Here is a 17,500-nt window from a genome sequence, read left to right as displayed (position 1 = left end):
TTTTAAACCAGAATTCTATACCTTCAAACTATCAAGTGTGAGGATAGCATCAAAGGCATTTTTCAGACAGTCTCAAAAACTTGTACTTCTCAAGCATCCTTTCTCAGGATACTTAAACCATGGTCAATCTCAACACCACAAAAAGAGAAACCACCAGAGTAGTTCTGTGATACACAGGAGATATATACACCATGAATGACTATTCTTGCTAAAAACAAAATGAATCTGAATCTGGTCACTATCTGGATCTGAATTTTGATTTACAGGAATACAACATACAGAGCGGCAACTAGCAAAATTGATAAAGTGGGACACATCAATCAATTTCTTCAATAAATGGGGGGAAAAAAGGAAAAAGTTATGATTAAAAGACACTTAAATAATTAACATGAAAAATATCAAATTATACATACAAAATATGTAAATATGAAATAGGTGAAGGAGATTAAAGAGTACACTTATCATGATGAGCACTGAGTATGTAGAGAATTGCTGAATTGCTATATTGTACACCTGAAACTAATATAAGACTGTATGTTAACTACTGAAATTAAAATAAAAAACTTGGTGGTGTCTGGGTGGCTCAGTCAGTTAAGCATTGGACTCTTGGTTTCAGTTCAGGTCATGATCTCATGGGTGGTGAGATGGAGCCCCAAGGTGGGATCCCGCTCAGTGGGAAGTTGGCTTGAATATTCTCTCCCTCTGCCTTTCCCCCCACTCACACATACACGCTCTCTAAAATAAATAAATAAATCCTTAAAAAAAATAAAAATTTAATAAAAAAATGTAAAACTTGTTTGGATCCTAATTCAAATAAACTAACTATAAAAAGACCATTATGGGGTGCCACCAACTCTCAATTTTGCCATAGGTCATAAGCTCAGGGTTGTGAGATTGAGCCCCATACCGGGCTCTACACTGGGCGTGGAGCGTGCTTAAGATTCTCTCTCTCCCTCACCCTCTGTCCCACCTTTCTCTCTCTCTCCCTCCCTCCCTCTCTATAAATAAATAAATAAATAAATAAATAAATAAATAAATAAAAATAAAGCAACCTTTAAAAAAAGACCATTATGAAATAATTCGGGAAATATAAACACTGACAGGATATTTGACAATATCAAGGAATTACTATTATTTTTTTCTTTAGATATGCAATGGTATTATGGGTATGTTTATTTTTTTAAAAGTTCTTGGGGTGCTTGGGTGGTGCAGCCAGTTAAGCAACCGACTCCTGGTTTCCACTCAGTTCTCGATCTCAAGGTGATGAGATCAAGCCCCCTGTAGGGCTTCAGTTTCTCTCTCCTTCAGCCCCTCCCCACCGTGTGCTAGCTCTTGCTCGCTCTCTCTTAATATAAAAATAAATAAATAAATCTAAAAATAGTTCTTAATTTAGAGTATATACTGAGGTATTTATTTATTTATTTAAGATTTTATTTATTTTAGAGATAGAGCATGTAAGAGTGGGGGGAGGAGCAGAGGAAGAGGGACAAGCAGACTCTGCAATGACTGCAGAGCCCCATGCAGGGCTTAATCCCAGGACCCTGGGATCATGACCTGAGCCAAAATCAAGAGTTGGACGCTCAACCAACTGAACCACCCAGGCGCCCCTATACTGAAGTATTTATATATGAAATTATATAATGTTTAGTTTGCTTTAAATTAACTTGCTGGGGTGGGGCATCGGCAGGTGGCAATAAGTAAAGATGAAACAAGATTGTCCATACACTGATGGCTGTTAAAGCTGGATGATGGGTATTCCCTCGGGGCTTGTACGTTAACATTTTTCATTTAAAAAAGAAGGAAATAAGGGAGAAAGGGAGAGAAGTGAGAAAGAAGATAAGGAAGGGGGGGGGGCTATTGTAGAAAAAACAGAAAAAAAAAACAAACATAGAAATGAGAAAATGAAACAACTATTAGCATCCTATGAAAAAGAACTCTACCTCCAAAAGTAACTCCTCTCAGCCGAAGTCTACTTTCCTGTAGCACTTTTCAACCTGGTTCTGCCTCTTGGGGTGCACAAAAACAAATATCCCTCTTATATGCAACCTGAGTTTTCTCATCTTCAGGAGAAACATTCTCTTTTCCTCTTATGACACATTTTCAAATAATTTTACAATCTTCATTTCTCTCACATAAACTTCTATAGCAACACCAAATTCTAGCAAATGCTAAATTCTATATCTACTATTCTTTTTTCTTTTTTTAAGATTTTATTTATTTGAGAGAGAGAGAGTCAGAGATAGCGAGAGAGAACACAAGCTGGGAGGAGAGCGAGAAGCAGGCTCTCCACTGAGCAGGGAACCCGACATGGGGCTCGATCCCAGGACCCCCAGATCATGACCTGAGCCAAAGGCTAACTGACTGAGCCACCCAGATGCCCCTGTATCTACTCTTTTGAATAAATAGTTTTTTATACTCAAGGACAGGACCTTGCATGTGCCCTACTATGTTTTCATTTGTACTTGGTCTAGATCCCTTTAATAATCCGTTCTAGAATTTTACTCAGGACAGAAATCAAATTTAACCATGAGTCCTTCAAATATTTAGATGCTGTGTTACAAGGATTTATTGAAAGGATTACCAAATAGTAGTAGGTTGGTTTTATGCTATAATAAAGCAGCAGTTTACATGCATTGTATGTACACTATATAGCAAATCAGGGTGCTAAAAAAAAATGATCAATTAATGTTCACAATATATTTATGTCCACTTTAGAAAAGTTAAGAAAATATATGGCTATATAAAATGATCACAGAGATTGAGAGTTACTATTCCCTTATACTTTAGGGCTATAGATTATAGCCCTATAATCTCTAATTAAAAATATATATAATCTCTAATTAAAACACTTCTTATAGGGACAATATAATAATGATCCACTTTACAAAAATACAATGATTCACTTTACAAGGTTTCAAGAGATAGTCTATGACAAAAAAGGGGAAATTATATACAGTCATTCTCATGATTCATGGTAGTTATATTCTATAAAGTCACTGGGAACACTGAATTAATGAATAACTGAACCATTGCTCCTAGGAAAAATACAGGTCTAGGTTCCTGTGAGCCTCTGGTCACACAGCATTTGCATTAACCAAATACTGTCTTATGTATGTTTTTGTTTAAAGATGACCTTATTTAATGTATAGTTGATTTATTAACATTGAACTCATGGTTAATAGCACTATAACCCATGCTGAAGAAGCTTATCTAACAACACATGTATTTTCTCCATTAGGCACATCACTACCTTCTCACATTTAGGAACACCAGATAGCACTTTCGCATTATACTTGGGGACCATTATAAACAATGTAATCGCCAACAAAAGGCACAACAATGTGAAAAAAAATGGCTCTAAGTAGGTGAAAAGGACACTTGTTTACAGTATGAGAACTGAGAGCTTCACCTTATTTCATCTCATCAGGGAACGTGTGTAGGACAATTTTTCACTATTATGTGCATTCCTATGAAAGACTGAAAAAGTGCTGAAAGCACCAATTTTAGGGTATGAATACATGTTATCAAGGAGGCAAATTCACAAATATGGAATGTGGGACTAAAGAAAATTGACTATAGGAGAAATCTCTCTTCAAGGTTGACAGCAACATGTGGATTTTACTTGGGTAATGAAAATACTCTTTAATGAAATTTCCATGTAATTCTCTAGAAAGCTATCCATTAATCATTATGAATAATATTAGACTAAATGTCCAAGACCTTACATTTATTTTGTTTTTTTTTTTTAAGATTTTATTTATTTGACAGAGAGAGACACAGCGAGAGAGGGAACACAAGCAGGGGGCGTGGGAGAGGGAGAAGCAGGCTTCCCGCTGAGCAGGGAGCACGATGCGGGGCTCTATCCCAGGACCCTGGGATCATGACCTGAGCCAAAGGCAGATGCTTAACGACTGAGCCACCCAGGCGCCCCAAGACCTTACATTTATAATCATAGTAGTTTTTTTTTTTATTTTAGTAAACTCTACACCCAACGTGGCGCTGGAACTTATGACCCCGAGATCAAAAGTCGCATGCTCTAACAACTGCGACAGCCAGGTGCCCCTGATCATAGTAGTTTTTATTACATTTATATGTAACTTTGAAAATTAGATAGTCTAATTACGTATGTAAGGTCTGCAGACTTACCTGCAGCTTCTAGTAAAGCTTCCAGTCTAGCTTGTGTTTCTGGATCTACTGTCCTGAGGTCTGCACCATCAGCAGTACCTGACAAGAGCAACTTGGAAGCCGTTTCCAGCATTGGATTTTCCAAATCATCCTGATCCAAAATGAAAGATTCCACCTAGAAAACAAATACAAAAAAAAGGAAGGAAGGGAGGAATAAAAGGAGAAAGGCAAAGTGGTAAGAGAAACAGAAGAAAAAGGAGAAGAGAGAAAAAGTATTTTAATGTAAATATCATGATAAATACGATGCAATTCTAAATAAATTCAATGCGATACATAAGCCCACTGTTTAAAGGAAAAATTTTATTTATAGAAGAATTTAAGAATGTGCTGCTCATATGCAGCATAGTCTCATTTTTTTTTTTTACTGAAATTATGTATTCTTTTCTATTTTAATTTGGTGGGATAAGGGTGAGATAGGGGGAGCTAAGAGGTTAATGATTAGACTGAAACATTTGACTTTTGTAGAGGACCTAAATCGGCTGTTCTTTTTTTTTTTATTTTATTATGTTATGTTAGTCAACATACATTATATCATTAGTTTTTGATATAGTGTTCCACGATTGTTTGCGTATAACACCCAGTGTTCCATTCAATACATGCCCTCCTTAATACCCATCACAGGGCTAACCCATCCCCCCACCCCCTCCCCTCTAAAACCCTCAGTTTGTTTCTCAGAGTCCAGTCTCTCATGGTTCATCTTCCCTTCCATAAATCAGCTGTTCTTAAATGTTCTGCTCTCAGGACTTAAATGTTTTGCTCAGGACCCTTTTATGCACTTATAAAGTACTGCCCACCCAAGACCTTCAGATAATGGTTAAATTTATTAATATTCACATTAAGACAAACTACAATATCAAAAAATCACACTTGTTAATATCACCACCAGTGATATTTTCATCAGAAAGTTTTAAGTACTGTAAAGCCCAGGCAAATAAAATTTAAAATTCTAATTTGTGCTTGAAAGCTTAATTTTCTCATTGGCAACAAATATTGCCAATCGTTTTCCTTAAAGTGGCAAGCTCATTCCCATCATTTCTGATGAGAACATTTGCCAAATATTCAAGTTTGGTAAGTGTAGTGGGTCTGTCAATTATATTTTCTAGTAACAATGGTATTTCATGGGGAAAAAATGGCTAATTTACCTTGCATCTCAAAAAAAACCACAAAAAGAACCTCAGAAGTGCCTTATGTTTACTTCCCATTTTGTCACACACCGTAATATTAAAAGGACATGTATTCAAAGTGCAGATTCATAAAATTAGTATTTATTGCTTTATCGAGATTATTCCTAAGGTAAAATTGGCTTTTTATTTTCTTTTTTTAACTGTGAGAATTGAAGAATATAATGACACTAATACAATTTGGTGCCATGGCCTCAAATGAGGGGCCAGCAGTTTAATCTACCATTGCTTTTGCATCATCAGTGCAAATGTCAACACAGTAAAAGAGGCAAATAACATCTCAGTACTGTGGTGAAAGAGTTTTGACCTCTTGGATACGCTGAAATGGTCTCTGGGACCCTGAGGGACCTGGGATTATTCATTGAGAACCAGTGTTCCATTCAATCCAGATTCAATTAAAAAATATTTAAAGAATTAGAACATAGCAAACACCGAAGACATGGGGAAAAGTTTTGTTGTGATATCCCTTATTATAGTGCTACTTACAAATAAGTACTAAGCTATATTCTTTCCTGTTTGCTGATAAAAAGTCGATAATCATTACATAAACTGCCACTATTTTACATGATATTTACTTCACAAATCTAAGGTACTTCTAACACTAATAACTAAAATAGATATAAAAGTAATTATTAACCTAGAACACAATTATGCTCATACCTAGTATCTAAATGTAAGAAATATGAAAAAAACCTTAAGGAATAAAATTTTAACTATTATAACATGAGAAACTCTGAGTCATTTCATCTTTGAAAGTCATCTATCTAGTAACCAGGAACAAACATTATATTTAACCAACACATATTTCATACTGAATGTTAAATCTGGGAGGAAATAGTATGTTTCTCTCCAAATTTCCATTAGACTAACACAGTTTAACATGATTTCAGATTTCTAATGTTTCAAATACAATAGACACTGGATACTCTGTAAATAATCTCTGTAAATATTTGAAAATTTTCACAAAATTTTGCTGTATATTAACTTTAACCCATCAAATAACAACTCCCTGTTAAAATGACAGGGAGTTAGGGAAAAAAAAAAGAAACAACAAGAATATACTCTTTTTAGTTTTAAGTTATCTTTTAAGGTAGTAGCATAAGTGTTATACTTTAAGAAGCAGATTTTGGGAATAAACACATCTTAAAAAAGGGGGGAGGGGTGATGCACCTGGGTGGCTCAGTCAGTTGAGCCTCTGACTCTAGGTTTCTGCTCAGGTCATAATCTCAGGTTCTGAAGATTGAGCACCCCCCGCCACCCCGTGCCCGCCCAGGGCTCAGTGAGCTCAGCAGGGAGTCTGCTTTTCTCTCCTTCTCCCTCTATCCCTCCCCCTGCTTGCATGTTCTCTCTTTCACTCTAAAAGAAATAAATAAATCTTTAAAAAAATAAGTAAACTTTTGGGACATGAGTTGGCCATAGCAAGGTGTGATTCAAAATTATAGTATAACAAAAACTGTGTCTTATCTTCAACAAAGGTCCAGAAGATGAGTCTTTAAAGAAAAAGTTGCTTCCCAGTGAAATTTTCTCTGTGAAAGTATCTACAATTTTCCAATCCAATGGGAGAAGATGAAAGAAAACAAAGGTATTGAAATAAACATGGAAAAATGAACATAGGTAAAATAAACAAATGAAAAATTAAATAATATTTCAGACTAGAGTTTTAGAAAAAGTATTTCAAAGATCAGGGCATGGTTAAGTGCCAAGTCAAAAGTATAGATCAGAGGTATTTAAATCAAAGGAGACACTGCATACAGAAAGATAAATATGAAAAGATTTTGACCAAATTAACTAATTTATATAAGACAATAGGAGAAGAAGGAATGTGGAACTGGTAGACAAGCTATAAAATTTCTCTATGATAGAGTATTTACTATAGGAAAGGTCAGAAAGTTAGAAGTTAGGTCATAGGAGATACTAAATTTCAATTAAAAGTGATTCTCTGACATAAAGTCCCCTATGCCACACTGTGTCCTGAGCTTGATGAAAATTTATTATGAAAAATGCATCTCAATCTCTTCATGAGGGATATTAATTACAGAAATATGTTTTCTTATTGATTTTAAACTTCTCCACTAAAGTTATATTGATTTTTAAGTCCACTATTCTTACTTTGTGAAAAACTTAAGTTAAAAACAGTAAATTCAAATGACTATGAAATTTTATATATAGATTTAAATGTATTGGGGTGAAAGAAAAGAACAGGAATGGATTTCTATCTCCCCCACCCCCAGTTTAATACTAATGAAGAAATTAATTTCAAAGATGCTGTTAGGATCTAAAGACCTAGGTACCATTACTGGTTCAGATGCCACCTATGTGACCTAAGCAAGTCTCTCAGCCATCTCTAGATCCCTATTCTACATAATTTTTTCATAAATTCATTGCATATGAGTTATTATAATATTTATTGCCTTTCTAAACTCCATGGAAACAGGGATTTGAGTAAATAAAAGATGGTTTAGGGATTTTTCCCTTTCAGATTCTAAAAGGCTATAAGGCTATATATAGTGTATTTGGGGAAGGGAGAGGTAGTTACAAAAAATAAATTTAAAGGTATATCTTACAGATTATTGAAAAATGGTACATTAAGTAACAGGTAGGGCAAAATGTCCACCATTGGCAAACAGTCTTTGTGCAAGAGATACTACAGTTCACTTGACGAGGAGATAGAGAGACATGTAAAATCAACTCCACTATCTAGGAACTTACTTCTTTAATGAGAGAGCCAAAGTATGTGCATAAATGAACACTATTACAGGGAGGAGGGGGAAAGCTGTAGGAATTTAAAAGAGGAAGTAGAAGAGAACTTCTTCCTTTAACAGTAATTCCTCTTTCCCCAACTGGAAAGATTCTTGCATTACATTACAGAACTGAAGAGAGACTGACATAAGGACATGCAGTCATAAAAATACAAAAATAAGTAATCCTTTATTCATAGGTCAATTAAGTTATGAGCAAATCCTGCTCTACCATGTACTGAATTAAGATAATTCAGATTAAATACTATGTTTTCCCATTGAAACCAGACTCATTTTTATTATATTTCTACTGAAAAAAAGATTCATTTTGAACCACAGCCAAATTCTGGAACATTAAAAATTCTCTGAATAAGAAATTCACATAAATATTTTGAAATGTTTTCTTTAAATGAAATGTAAAAATAATTTCCATGAAGAGGGGAAAGACAGAAGGAAAGGTATATCCTTATTAAATTTATTCCCTAAGGGAAATAACATATCAAAGTTACCAATAATTGAAAGCATGACAAGTTATATTTAAGCTATTTTGGATGTATTGTTTTCACTAGATGGATATTTTATGAAATGGTGCTTGGACATCAAATTCTTGTCTAATATAAAGAACCATCATAATGCAAGGACCTTAGAAATCACCAGGTTCAATTCATTATTATAGATGAGAAAATAGAAGCACAGTACCATTATTTAAATAGCAAGTTTCTAAATATCTAGTACCAAGAGACCAGTTATCCAATTAACTAGTTCAATATTCTTTCCACTAGAAAATTCCATGCTGGAGTAAAAAAGAGGTTTTTTTCACTCTGCTCTAGAAAAACTGACTTGAAATTCTGTATTTAGGGACAAAGCTGAACCTACTGTCTAATTACTCAAAGTAAGGTAACTAAACATTACATGCCTCTGATTTATGTAACATAAAATACACAGTACCACCTATGAAGTATTCTTGCCCCTCTGAAAATAACCAATAATCTAACGGAGCCCTTAGAAATAATTACCAGTTTATAAAAATTAATAAGGCAAATATTAGAAGAAGTTAAATCAATTTCTCAATCTTGGCACTATTGACATTTTGGGGGGTATAATTTCTTTGTTGTTGGGGGCTGCTCTATACATTTCAGAATGTTTAGCAGCATCCCTGGCCTCTACCCACTAGATGCCAGTAGCAACTCTACCACAGGTTGTGACACCAAGAAACCTCCAAACATTGCCAAATGTACCCTTAGAGGAAAAACAGAAACAAACAAAAAGACCCTGGAGTATGACAAGTTGAAAACCACAAAGTTAAATAGGAAAAAACACACACAACTAAAATGTGGAACATGTTCTTTTGTTTTTTTAAAAGACAGTAAAAGGGGAAAAAAGCTCTAAATTAAAGAGACACCAAAGACATAACTAGCAAAACAATACAGACCTTATATGAAATTTTCAAGACAAGTGAAGAAATCTGAATACGCACTGAGTATTAGACTGTATAAAGTAATTATTCTGGTTAGGTAAGAAAATGCTTTTATCTTTTAAAGATGCATACTGCCATATATATAAAAATAGAGTCAGAAAATTGCCATAAAATATTTCCGGAAAACAAAGTTGTGTGGCACATTCTTGATAATGTTGAATGTGAGAAAAAGATTTATAGTGGCTTTCTTTATCATACCTGTCTCTACGCTTTTGTGCAAGTTAAATCTTTTTGGTTTTGAAAGACTAAAGGTGATGTTTTACTGCAGAGGTTGCTTTTGTTTTAAAAAATTGTTTTTTGGGCACCTGGGTGGCTCAGATGGTTAGGCGTCTGCCTTCGGCTCAGGTCATGATCCCAGGGTCCTGGGATCGAGTCCCGCATCAGGCTCCCTGCTGGGTGGGGAGCCTGCTTCTCCCTCTGCCTCTGCCTCTCTCTCTCTCTCTGACTCTCATGAATAAATAAAAACATTTAAAAAAAAATTATTTTTCCCTTCCTTCTCCTAATGTCCTCCATGCTATTCCTTATGTTCCACAAATAAGTGAAACCATATGATAATTGACTTTCTCTGCTTGACTTATTTCACTCAGCATAATCTCCTCCAGTCCCATCCATGTTGATGTGAAAGTTGGGTATTCATCCTTTCTGATGGCTGAGTAATATTCCATTGTATGAAGGGGGGGAAATCGGAGGGGGAGATGAATGATCAGGCTATGGACTCCGAGAAACAAACTGAGGGTTTTAGAGGGGAGGGGGGTGGGGGGATGGGTTAGCCTTAATACCCTGTGATGGGTATTAAGGAGGGCACATATTGCCTGGAGCACCGGGTGTTATATGCAAACAAAGAATCATGGAACACTACATCAAACACTAATGATGTACTGTATGGTGACTGACATAACAAAAAAACAAACAAAATAAAAATTATTATTTAACAGTAATACTATTTAGATTAACAAAGTAATTAACATTCTTTTTTACTTCCTCCCCAAAATAAACTTAACACAAACACTCAACAATGAAAACCAAGGTCTTTTAACAAAGGTCAGGACTGAAGGAATTTGTTTATGCCATTAATGGTACTCCCTGTCCTTCTATAGTAAAACATAAAGTCATATAAAAATTTGGAAATGTAGGGCCATCTGGACCAACTGTGAACATTAGCATTACATTTCAAACTAACTTCCTGTCAAAACAGATAGAGTATCACTGTTATATTAGAGAACAGCAGTCCATCTTGTAATAAACTGGCATTTATTTCAAAGGATAAAGATATATTCTGATTAACTAGACATCATATATACGAGTTCCATTCAATTTAACAAATATTCACCACCAATTACATACAATGTGCAAAAAGCAGTAGGGCAACCAAAGGAGAAAGGAAATACAAAAATGATTTCATTATAATCAATGCATTCTACAAATATACAAAATGGAACGGCAACTCTATGTGCAAAGAACTATACCAAAGAAGACTGAAAAACAGTACAAGGTAGACACTGATATAGTGATTGTACAGAGAAAGGAAAAAACAATTCTGAATGAGAATGGTAAAAAGAACAGTGCTGAAGGAAGATGGGGCCTTTCAATATTGTATGCAGTTCAGAATTTATATGGTAGGTTATTGAAGGATTTAAGTATTAAGATAAATAATCAATTTTTTAAAAAGATTTACTTATTTATTTATTTATTTGAGAGACAGGGAGGAGGGGTGGGGCTGGGGGTAGGGGCAGAGGGAGGGAGGTCTCAAGCAGATTCCGTGCTGAGCGTGGAGCCTGCTCAACACGGGGCTTGATCTCATGACCCTGAGATCATGATCTGAGCTGAAACCGAATGGGATGCTTAACCGAAAGCGCCACCCAAGCACCCCAAATAATCAATTTTTTAAAAAGACAATTAGAGATCATGCGAAAGATGGTTTTATATAGATGTGACAGCAGAGACAAAGAAATCTATTTATAACTTACTTCAATATATCAAATGAGAGATTATGCAAGGTGGGGACAGGAAAAAGTCAGTCTCTGAGGATAAACATACTTTAAAAAATGAGAATGCTATCAACTCCAGAATCTGGACTTCTTGACCTTTAACACTGCCCATCCTCCCATCCCATCCCTATTCACCAATTACTGTTTTTGTTGTTCTGGAAATTACCCTGTCCATTTTCATTCAATTTAAAGCAGGTAATCTAAATTTCAAGTTGATAATCTATATTCCAAGAAAGATAATCTAGATCTTGATTATATTACAAACATTTTTTATAATAACAAAAAATTCTCACACTTGCTCCAGGAAAACACAGTATCTTCAATCCAAAACTCAAAATACTTAAAATCTGAAGAGCTCTTAAGCAAGTCAATGCAGAAAAATCCCTCCAAAACAATGTTTATGATGAACTTTTTACACTGTGTATGATTTTTACTTTTAGTAAATGTCAGTGTTTGATTTTTATGACCAATTCTGTCATTTCAATGATAGCGAGTGGGTTTTAAGAACACAGATATTAACTGATACCATTTCATCTACCAAAAATAAAGATTCATTAGAACGATTTGACTTGAAGTCATCATCATGGACTGAATTACCTAGTAACTCAAGTGTTGTCACTTATTCAGTGATATGCAGAACAGGCTATGTAAACCTAATTCAAAGAAACAATAGTTTCTTCTCTTTTGTTCTTGACCCCAAAACCTAATAAAAATTTCTTTGATCTGTATTTTTTGAAGTCTTAAATAGGGTAAACTTCAGCTAAAATATTACAATTCTTTTTTTTTTTTTTTTAAGACTTTATTTATTTATTTGACAGAGAGACAGCAGGAGAGCACAAGCAGGGGGAATGGCAGGCAGAGGGAGAAACAGGCTCCCCGCTGAACAGGGAGCCCAATGCGGGGCTCAATCCCAGGACCCTGGGATCATGATCCAAGCCAAAGGCAGTAGCTTAACCAACTGAGCCACTCAGGTGCTCCAAATACTACAATTCTTAAATTAATATATTTGGATGTAGTTTTTCTGTACCATTAAGATAAAACCTTCAGTACGGTAACTGAACACTGATCTATGTATATGCTGAAATAAAATAGCATAAAATAAAAACCACTTAAAGTCCTTATTGTAAAAAGAGTATCAATTAATAGTATGACTCATTATGGTTTCAGTATCCTGAGATTCAAGTAAATAAAACTAAAGTGAACCTGACTAAAAATAAATTTAGCTTTCAAAAAATCTATTAAGAAGACACTGATTTATTCCTACATTCTTTCATTCATACCCATCTACCAATCTAATAAATTTTAGTTAAGATCTAGGAATGTGGGGCGCCTGGGTGGCTCAGATGGTTAAGCGTCTGCCTTCGGCTCAGGTCATGATCCCAGCGTCCTGGGATCGAATCCCGCATCGGGCTCCCTGCTCCTTGGGAGCCTGCTTCTCCCTCTGCCTCTCTCTCTCCGTCTCTCATGAATAAATAAATAAAATCTTTAAAAAAAAAAAAAAAAATCTAGGAATGTGCTAAAAACTGGTGATACAATAGTTAACATGGCACTGTTCTCACAGAGCTAATACAAAACATGACTTCTTTTCTTAAGCTTCAAAGTACTTATCTGCCTATAACAACTCAGTATGAAATAATTCAATATGAAATTTTTAACATTAATTGTAAACTTCATAAAGTGAACCAATTATGAGTGTTTAAAGTAAGTAAAATTGTATGGAATTCTCAAATCTAGTTTGTAAGTGGTTTTTCTGTAATAGAATTAAGGCTACAGATTTTAAAAAACTTACCCCAACTCTAGATATCCATAGTACGATGCAATCTAATTATAAATTTAACCTGTCTCTGGTATTTATCATTATTCATCAATTATCATAAAAACTGCCTCAGAATAAAATGATTCTTATGAGATGGCTTGAAAATGTATAAGCAGATATACACACTCATTCTCAGATACAGACACATAGTCATAACCGGGTGGAATTTGAGCATTCCAAGGATATAAAGTGTAGAAAGTTTGTAAGGCGAGTGGTTAATTAGAGAATTAAAAATCAGGTTGGTATCAGATTCTCAAATACAACCCAAGATGCTAGAAGACAACTCTGCAACTAAAAGTTCTAAAGTACAATTATTTTGAAAGTAAAATTCTAAACTTTAGAATAAAATAACTTTTTAGATATGTAAGCAAATTGACAATTTTAAAACCACAAATAATTCTGAACTTAGAGAATGTATGCCTTCAACAACAAAAATTGATCTAAGAAAAGGACAGCCTTGGGAATCAGAACACTAAACATCTGGAAAAGAAACCAGTATAATACAAGCTATCTTTATCATGTCAGGTAGGTTAATAAATTAATTCCTTAAAGTTAGAAAAGTAAAAACATATTATAACATAAACATATTACTAAAATATCAGTTAAGCCAAGATTGAATGATACAATGCCAAAAGCCTATGTTCAGCAAAGAGAACAACTAGTTAAAGATACGGTTTAACTCAATTCAATGCCTGCTGAAAAAGAAAAATGAAACACATAGTTTTCAAAATGGGTAGTAAACAAAATAAAGAAGACTCAATAAATTCAGCTAAAGACAAGGAGTGGCAGGCATGAATGGGGGGGTGGGGAGCGGGGGGCAGTGATAACAGGAAAAGACCTCTTCACCATAACCTTCAATGTGAGGAAAAAGACCAAAGACCAAGAAATCAAGTTAGTATAAAAGCCAAGTGGGAAAACTTCTCTTATTTGAAAAAATGGCACACAGATTAAGATTAAAAAAAGAAGAAAAAACCCTCAAATATATGCTATCATAAGAGAGCTAAAATTTTTAGTTGTAAGGCTAAAAACAGAAGCATGAAAAAGCAAACCCAGTCAAGGATGCAATTAATATCAAAGAACTCAAGACAAAAACCATTACACAGAAAAAGGATATTTTATAATGATTAATAGATTTAATACACCAGAGTGTGTAATAGCCAAATTTTTATGTACTTAACAATATAACATTGAAATATATAAAGTAAATATACTCGAAATAAAAGCAACTGGAAAATTCACACAACTTTGCAGGAAACTTTTTACATACCTATGTCAGAAAATGAGGAGAGCAAGTAGATTATGCAAGGATATGGATGATTCAGAAATAAGATTCCGTAATGAACTATACTTATGTATCATAGTGAAATGGAATTTAATGTATCACGAACAGAGAATACACAGTATTCTATAGCAAACAAAAGCCTAACCATACCTTAAACAAAGGAAAATCTCAAAAGATTAAAAAAAAAAAAAATACAGGTTACATTCTTAGTCCATAAAGCTAAGAGAAACTAAAATTTAACAATAATACTCTACTTAGAAATTTAAAAAGAAAAGAAAAAACCCTACTAATTAACTCTCAGAGTACAGAGAAAATAAAAATAAAAATTAGTAAGCATATTATTTCCTATTGGATTTGGCCATAGCTGTCCTTAAAGAAAATTTTAGAGCCTTAGATTTAAAATACATAAAATAAAAATCTTCAAAAATAAAATCCAAGTCAAAATTTATCAATATAATTTGTAATAATAACAGAAATGAAGAAACTGAAAAGAGATACAGAAGTAATTAAGAACACCAGTAACTGCTTCTTGGGTAGGTCTAGCATGAAAGAGACAAACAAGCCTCTGGCAAGTCTGATTACAGAAAATGAGAGAAAAAAAAAATGAGTTATTAAAATCAGAAAACTAAGCAAAACTATAAATCAAGAAATAGGAATAGTCTGAACAAAATGGATGGTTTTCAAGAAAAGGTAGAAACAATAGAAGAAATCTTAGGGTAGTCACAGATCTATCCTTTAGAAGGAACAGAACATTATATTATTTACAAAGCCCAGAAAACAGATGGGAAAACTCCCTAGCTCATAAGCATAAATAACCCTCATAGCAAACCTGAACAGGAATAACAAAATAAAAACTTAATGAAGCACATTGTTAGAAAATTAAATACAGAAGTTGTGTAAAGAATATCATACAACACATACAAGAAAGGGGATAAAGAGAGTACTAAGAAATACAGTTATTTGTACATACAGAAATAGTGATTTTCCCTTGCCTAGAATGCTTTTCCAAAAGCTTTCATTCTTCAGGTCTTAATTACCTTCTCAGATTGTACTACCAAAGAAAGTACTCTACTCATCTCTCTACCACACCACTAACTTTATTTCCTCCTTAGTGCCATCACAGCGCAAAAATTATCTTGTTCTTGGGTATATGTTTATTATCTCTCTTCTCCAATTAAAGACAGGAACCATTCAGATTTAGCACTATCACCAGTGTGTGGCAAAGTTCCTAACACAATGCAATATCCAAATAAATACTTGCTGAATAAATGTTAAAAATGAAAAACATCATAACCAGTAGTAGGCAGATGTATTAATGTAATTCACTACATTAAAATTTAAAGTAATAAGAATATGTATCATCTCAACAAGAACACATAATAAAACATAATATTCATTAACATGAAAATACTTAAGAAGGAAACGTTTGTTCCAGATAATATGCTTTACCAGAAATCTAAGTCACATACAAATGTAAAAGTTTAAAAATCAGAAGGATGCCATCAGGAAAGATGCTCAAATCGGAGCCAGTAGTGAACAGATTTGGAAACCTAACCAATGCAATATGACCAGAGAAAAACAAACTAAAAAATCCCCTAGAGACATATAATACTGAAAAAAGGGAAACAACAAAATGCCATCATGTGCAGAATGCATAATCATCCTTCTGGAAATTTCAAGATAATCCAATGAAAACTAAGTAAATGGTAAGATCAACAAAAATCAATAGATTTCCTATATATTAGCAATAACCAATTGAAAAACAACATGTAAACTGGAAGAAAAGATGTAATTCACAGTAACAACAAAAACTACAAATACCTAGGAATAAACCTAACAAGAAAAGTCTAAGACCTACATGAAAAAAACCATAAAACTTTACTAAGGACATAAAAGAACACCTGAAGAAATGGAGAGGCATACCATGTTCCTGGATGGGAAGATTCAATAGTGTAAAGATGTCAATTCTCCCCAAATTAATCTGTAAATTCAATGCACTTCCAATCAAAATCCCAAAGGGATTTTTAATGGAACTTGACATGTTGATTCTAAAGTTCATCTGGAAGAGAAAATACACAGAAATTGCCAAATTTTTTCCGAAAAAGACAATGGGGAGGGGTACCCTATCAGATGTTAAATGTAAAATGAAAATAATTCAAACAATAGAGTATTAGATCCAGAAAACACGTATTTTGGACTTCTAAAATGATAGAGGTAGTATTTCAAAAGTCAGTAGGGAAAAAAGACATTGTTCAATAAATTATTTTGGTAGAATGGTTAGGAAACTGGAAAAAAGTTAGGTCCCTACCACAGAATATATATATATAAAATGTGTTTTATATATACATATAACACATTTATATATATATAAAATTCCAGATGAATTAAAATCTACTAGAAACATAAAACTAAAGAAGTCATAGGAAAAAAATATGAGACTAAACTAATATAAGAAGGCTTTTCTGGAAAGACACAAAACCTAAAAGCTAGGAAAGAAAAGCGTGCATAGATTTTGACAGTATAAAAATGAAAAATCTCAAGATTCCGTAAAGTAAGACAAGTGACAGACAGATTAAGAGAAAATATTATAAAATATGATGTATGTATTATAAACAGAATAATAAAGAAATTCTAAAATCTCAGTAAGAAAAAGACAAACCCCACAATGGGTAAAATCATATGAGTAGGCAATTTATGGGAGAAATAACAAATGACTAGTAAACATGCTAAATTTCATTGGGATTCAGGTAAATACAAATTAAAATGAGGCATTTTTCATTTATTGACAGATAATGTCTAATGTTTTGGAGGGTAATTTGGCAGAATGTATAAT

General features: G+C 33.8%; 1 protein-coding gene across 4 annotated transcripts in view; it reads right to left on the bottom strand.

Annotated features, from left to right (window-relative positions):
* ANKRD17 (ankyrin repeat domain 17) overlaps nt 1-17,500 on the bottom strand; it is a 161,562-nt gene that overhangs the window by 80,689 nt on the left and 63,373 nt on the right. For all 4 annotated transcript variants that reach the window (XM_035004815.1, XM_035004816.1, XM_035004818.1 and 1 more), the window contains exon 2: nt 4,147-4,300. In XM_035004815.1, the coding sequence (XP_034860706.1) occupies nt 4,147-4,300 (154 nt within the window). The remainder of the gene's footprint in view (nt 1-4,146; nt 4,301-17,500) is intronic.

Source organism: Mirounga leonina, unplaced genomic scaffold (assembly GCF_011800145.1).
Source record: "Mirounga leonina isolate KUSES-001 unplaced genomic scaffold, KU_Mleo_1.0 Mir_129, whole genome shotgun sequence".
NCBI classification, from domain to species: Eukaryota; Metazoa; Chordata; class Mammalia; order Carnivora; family Phocidae; genus Mirounga; species Mirounga leonina.
Note: the sequence above shows the minus strand (reverse complement) of the source record. Positions and strands in the feature narration are given on the sequence as shown.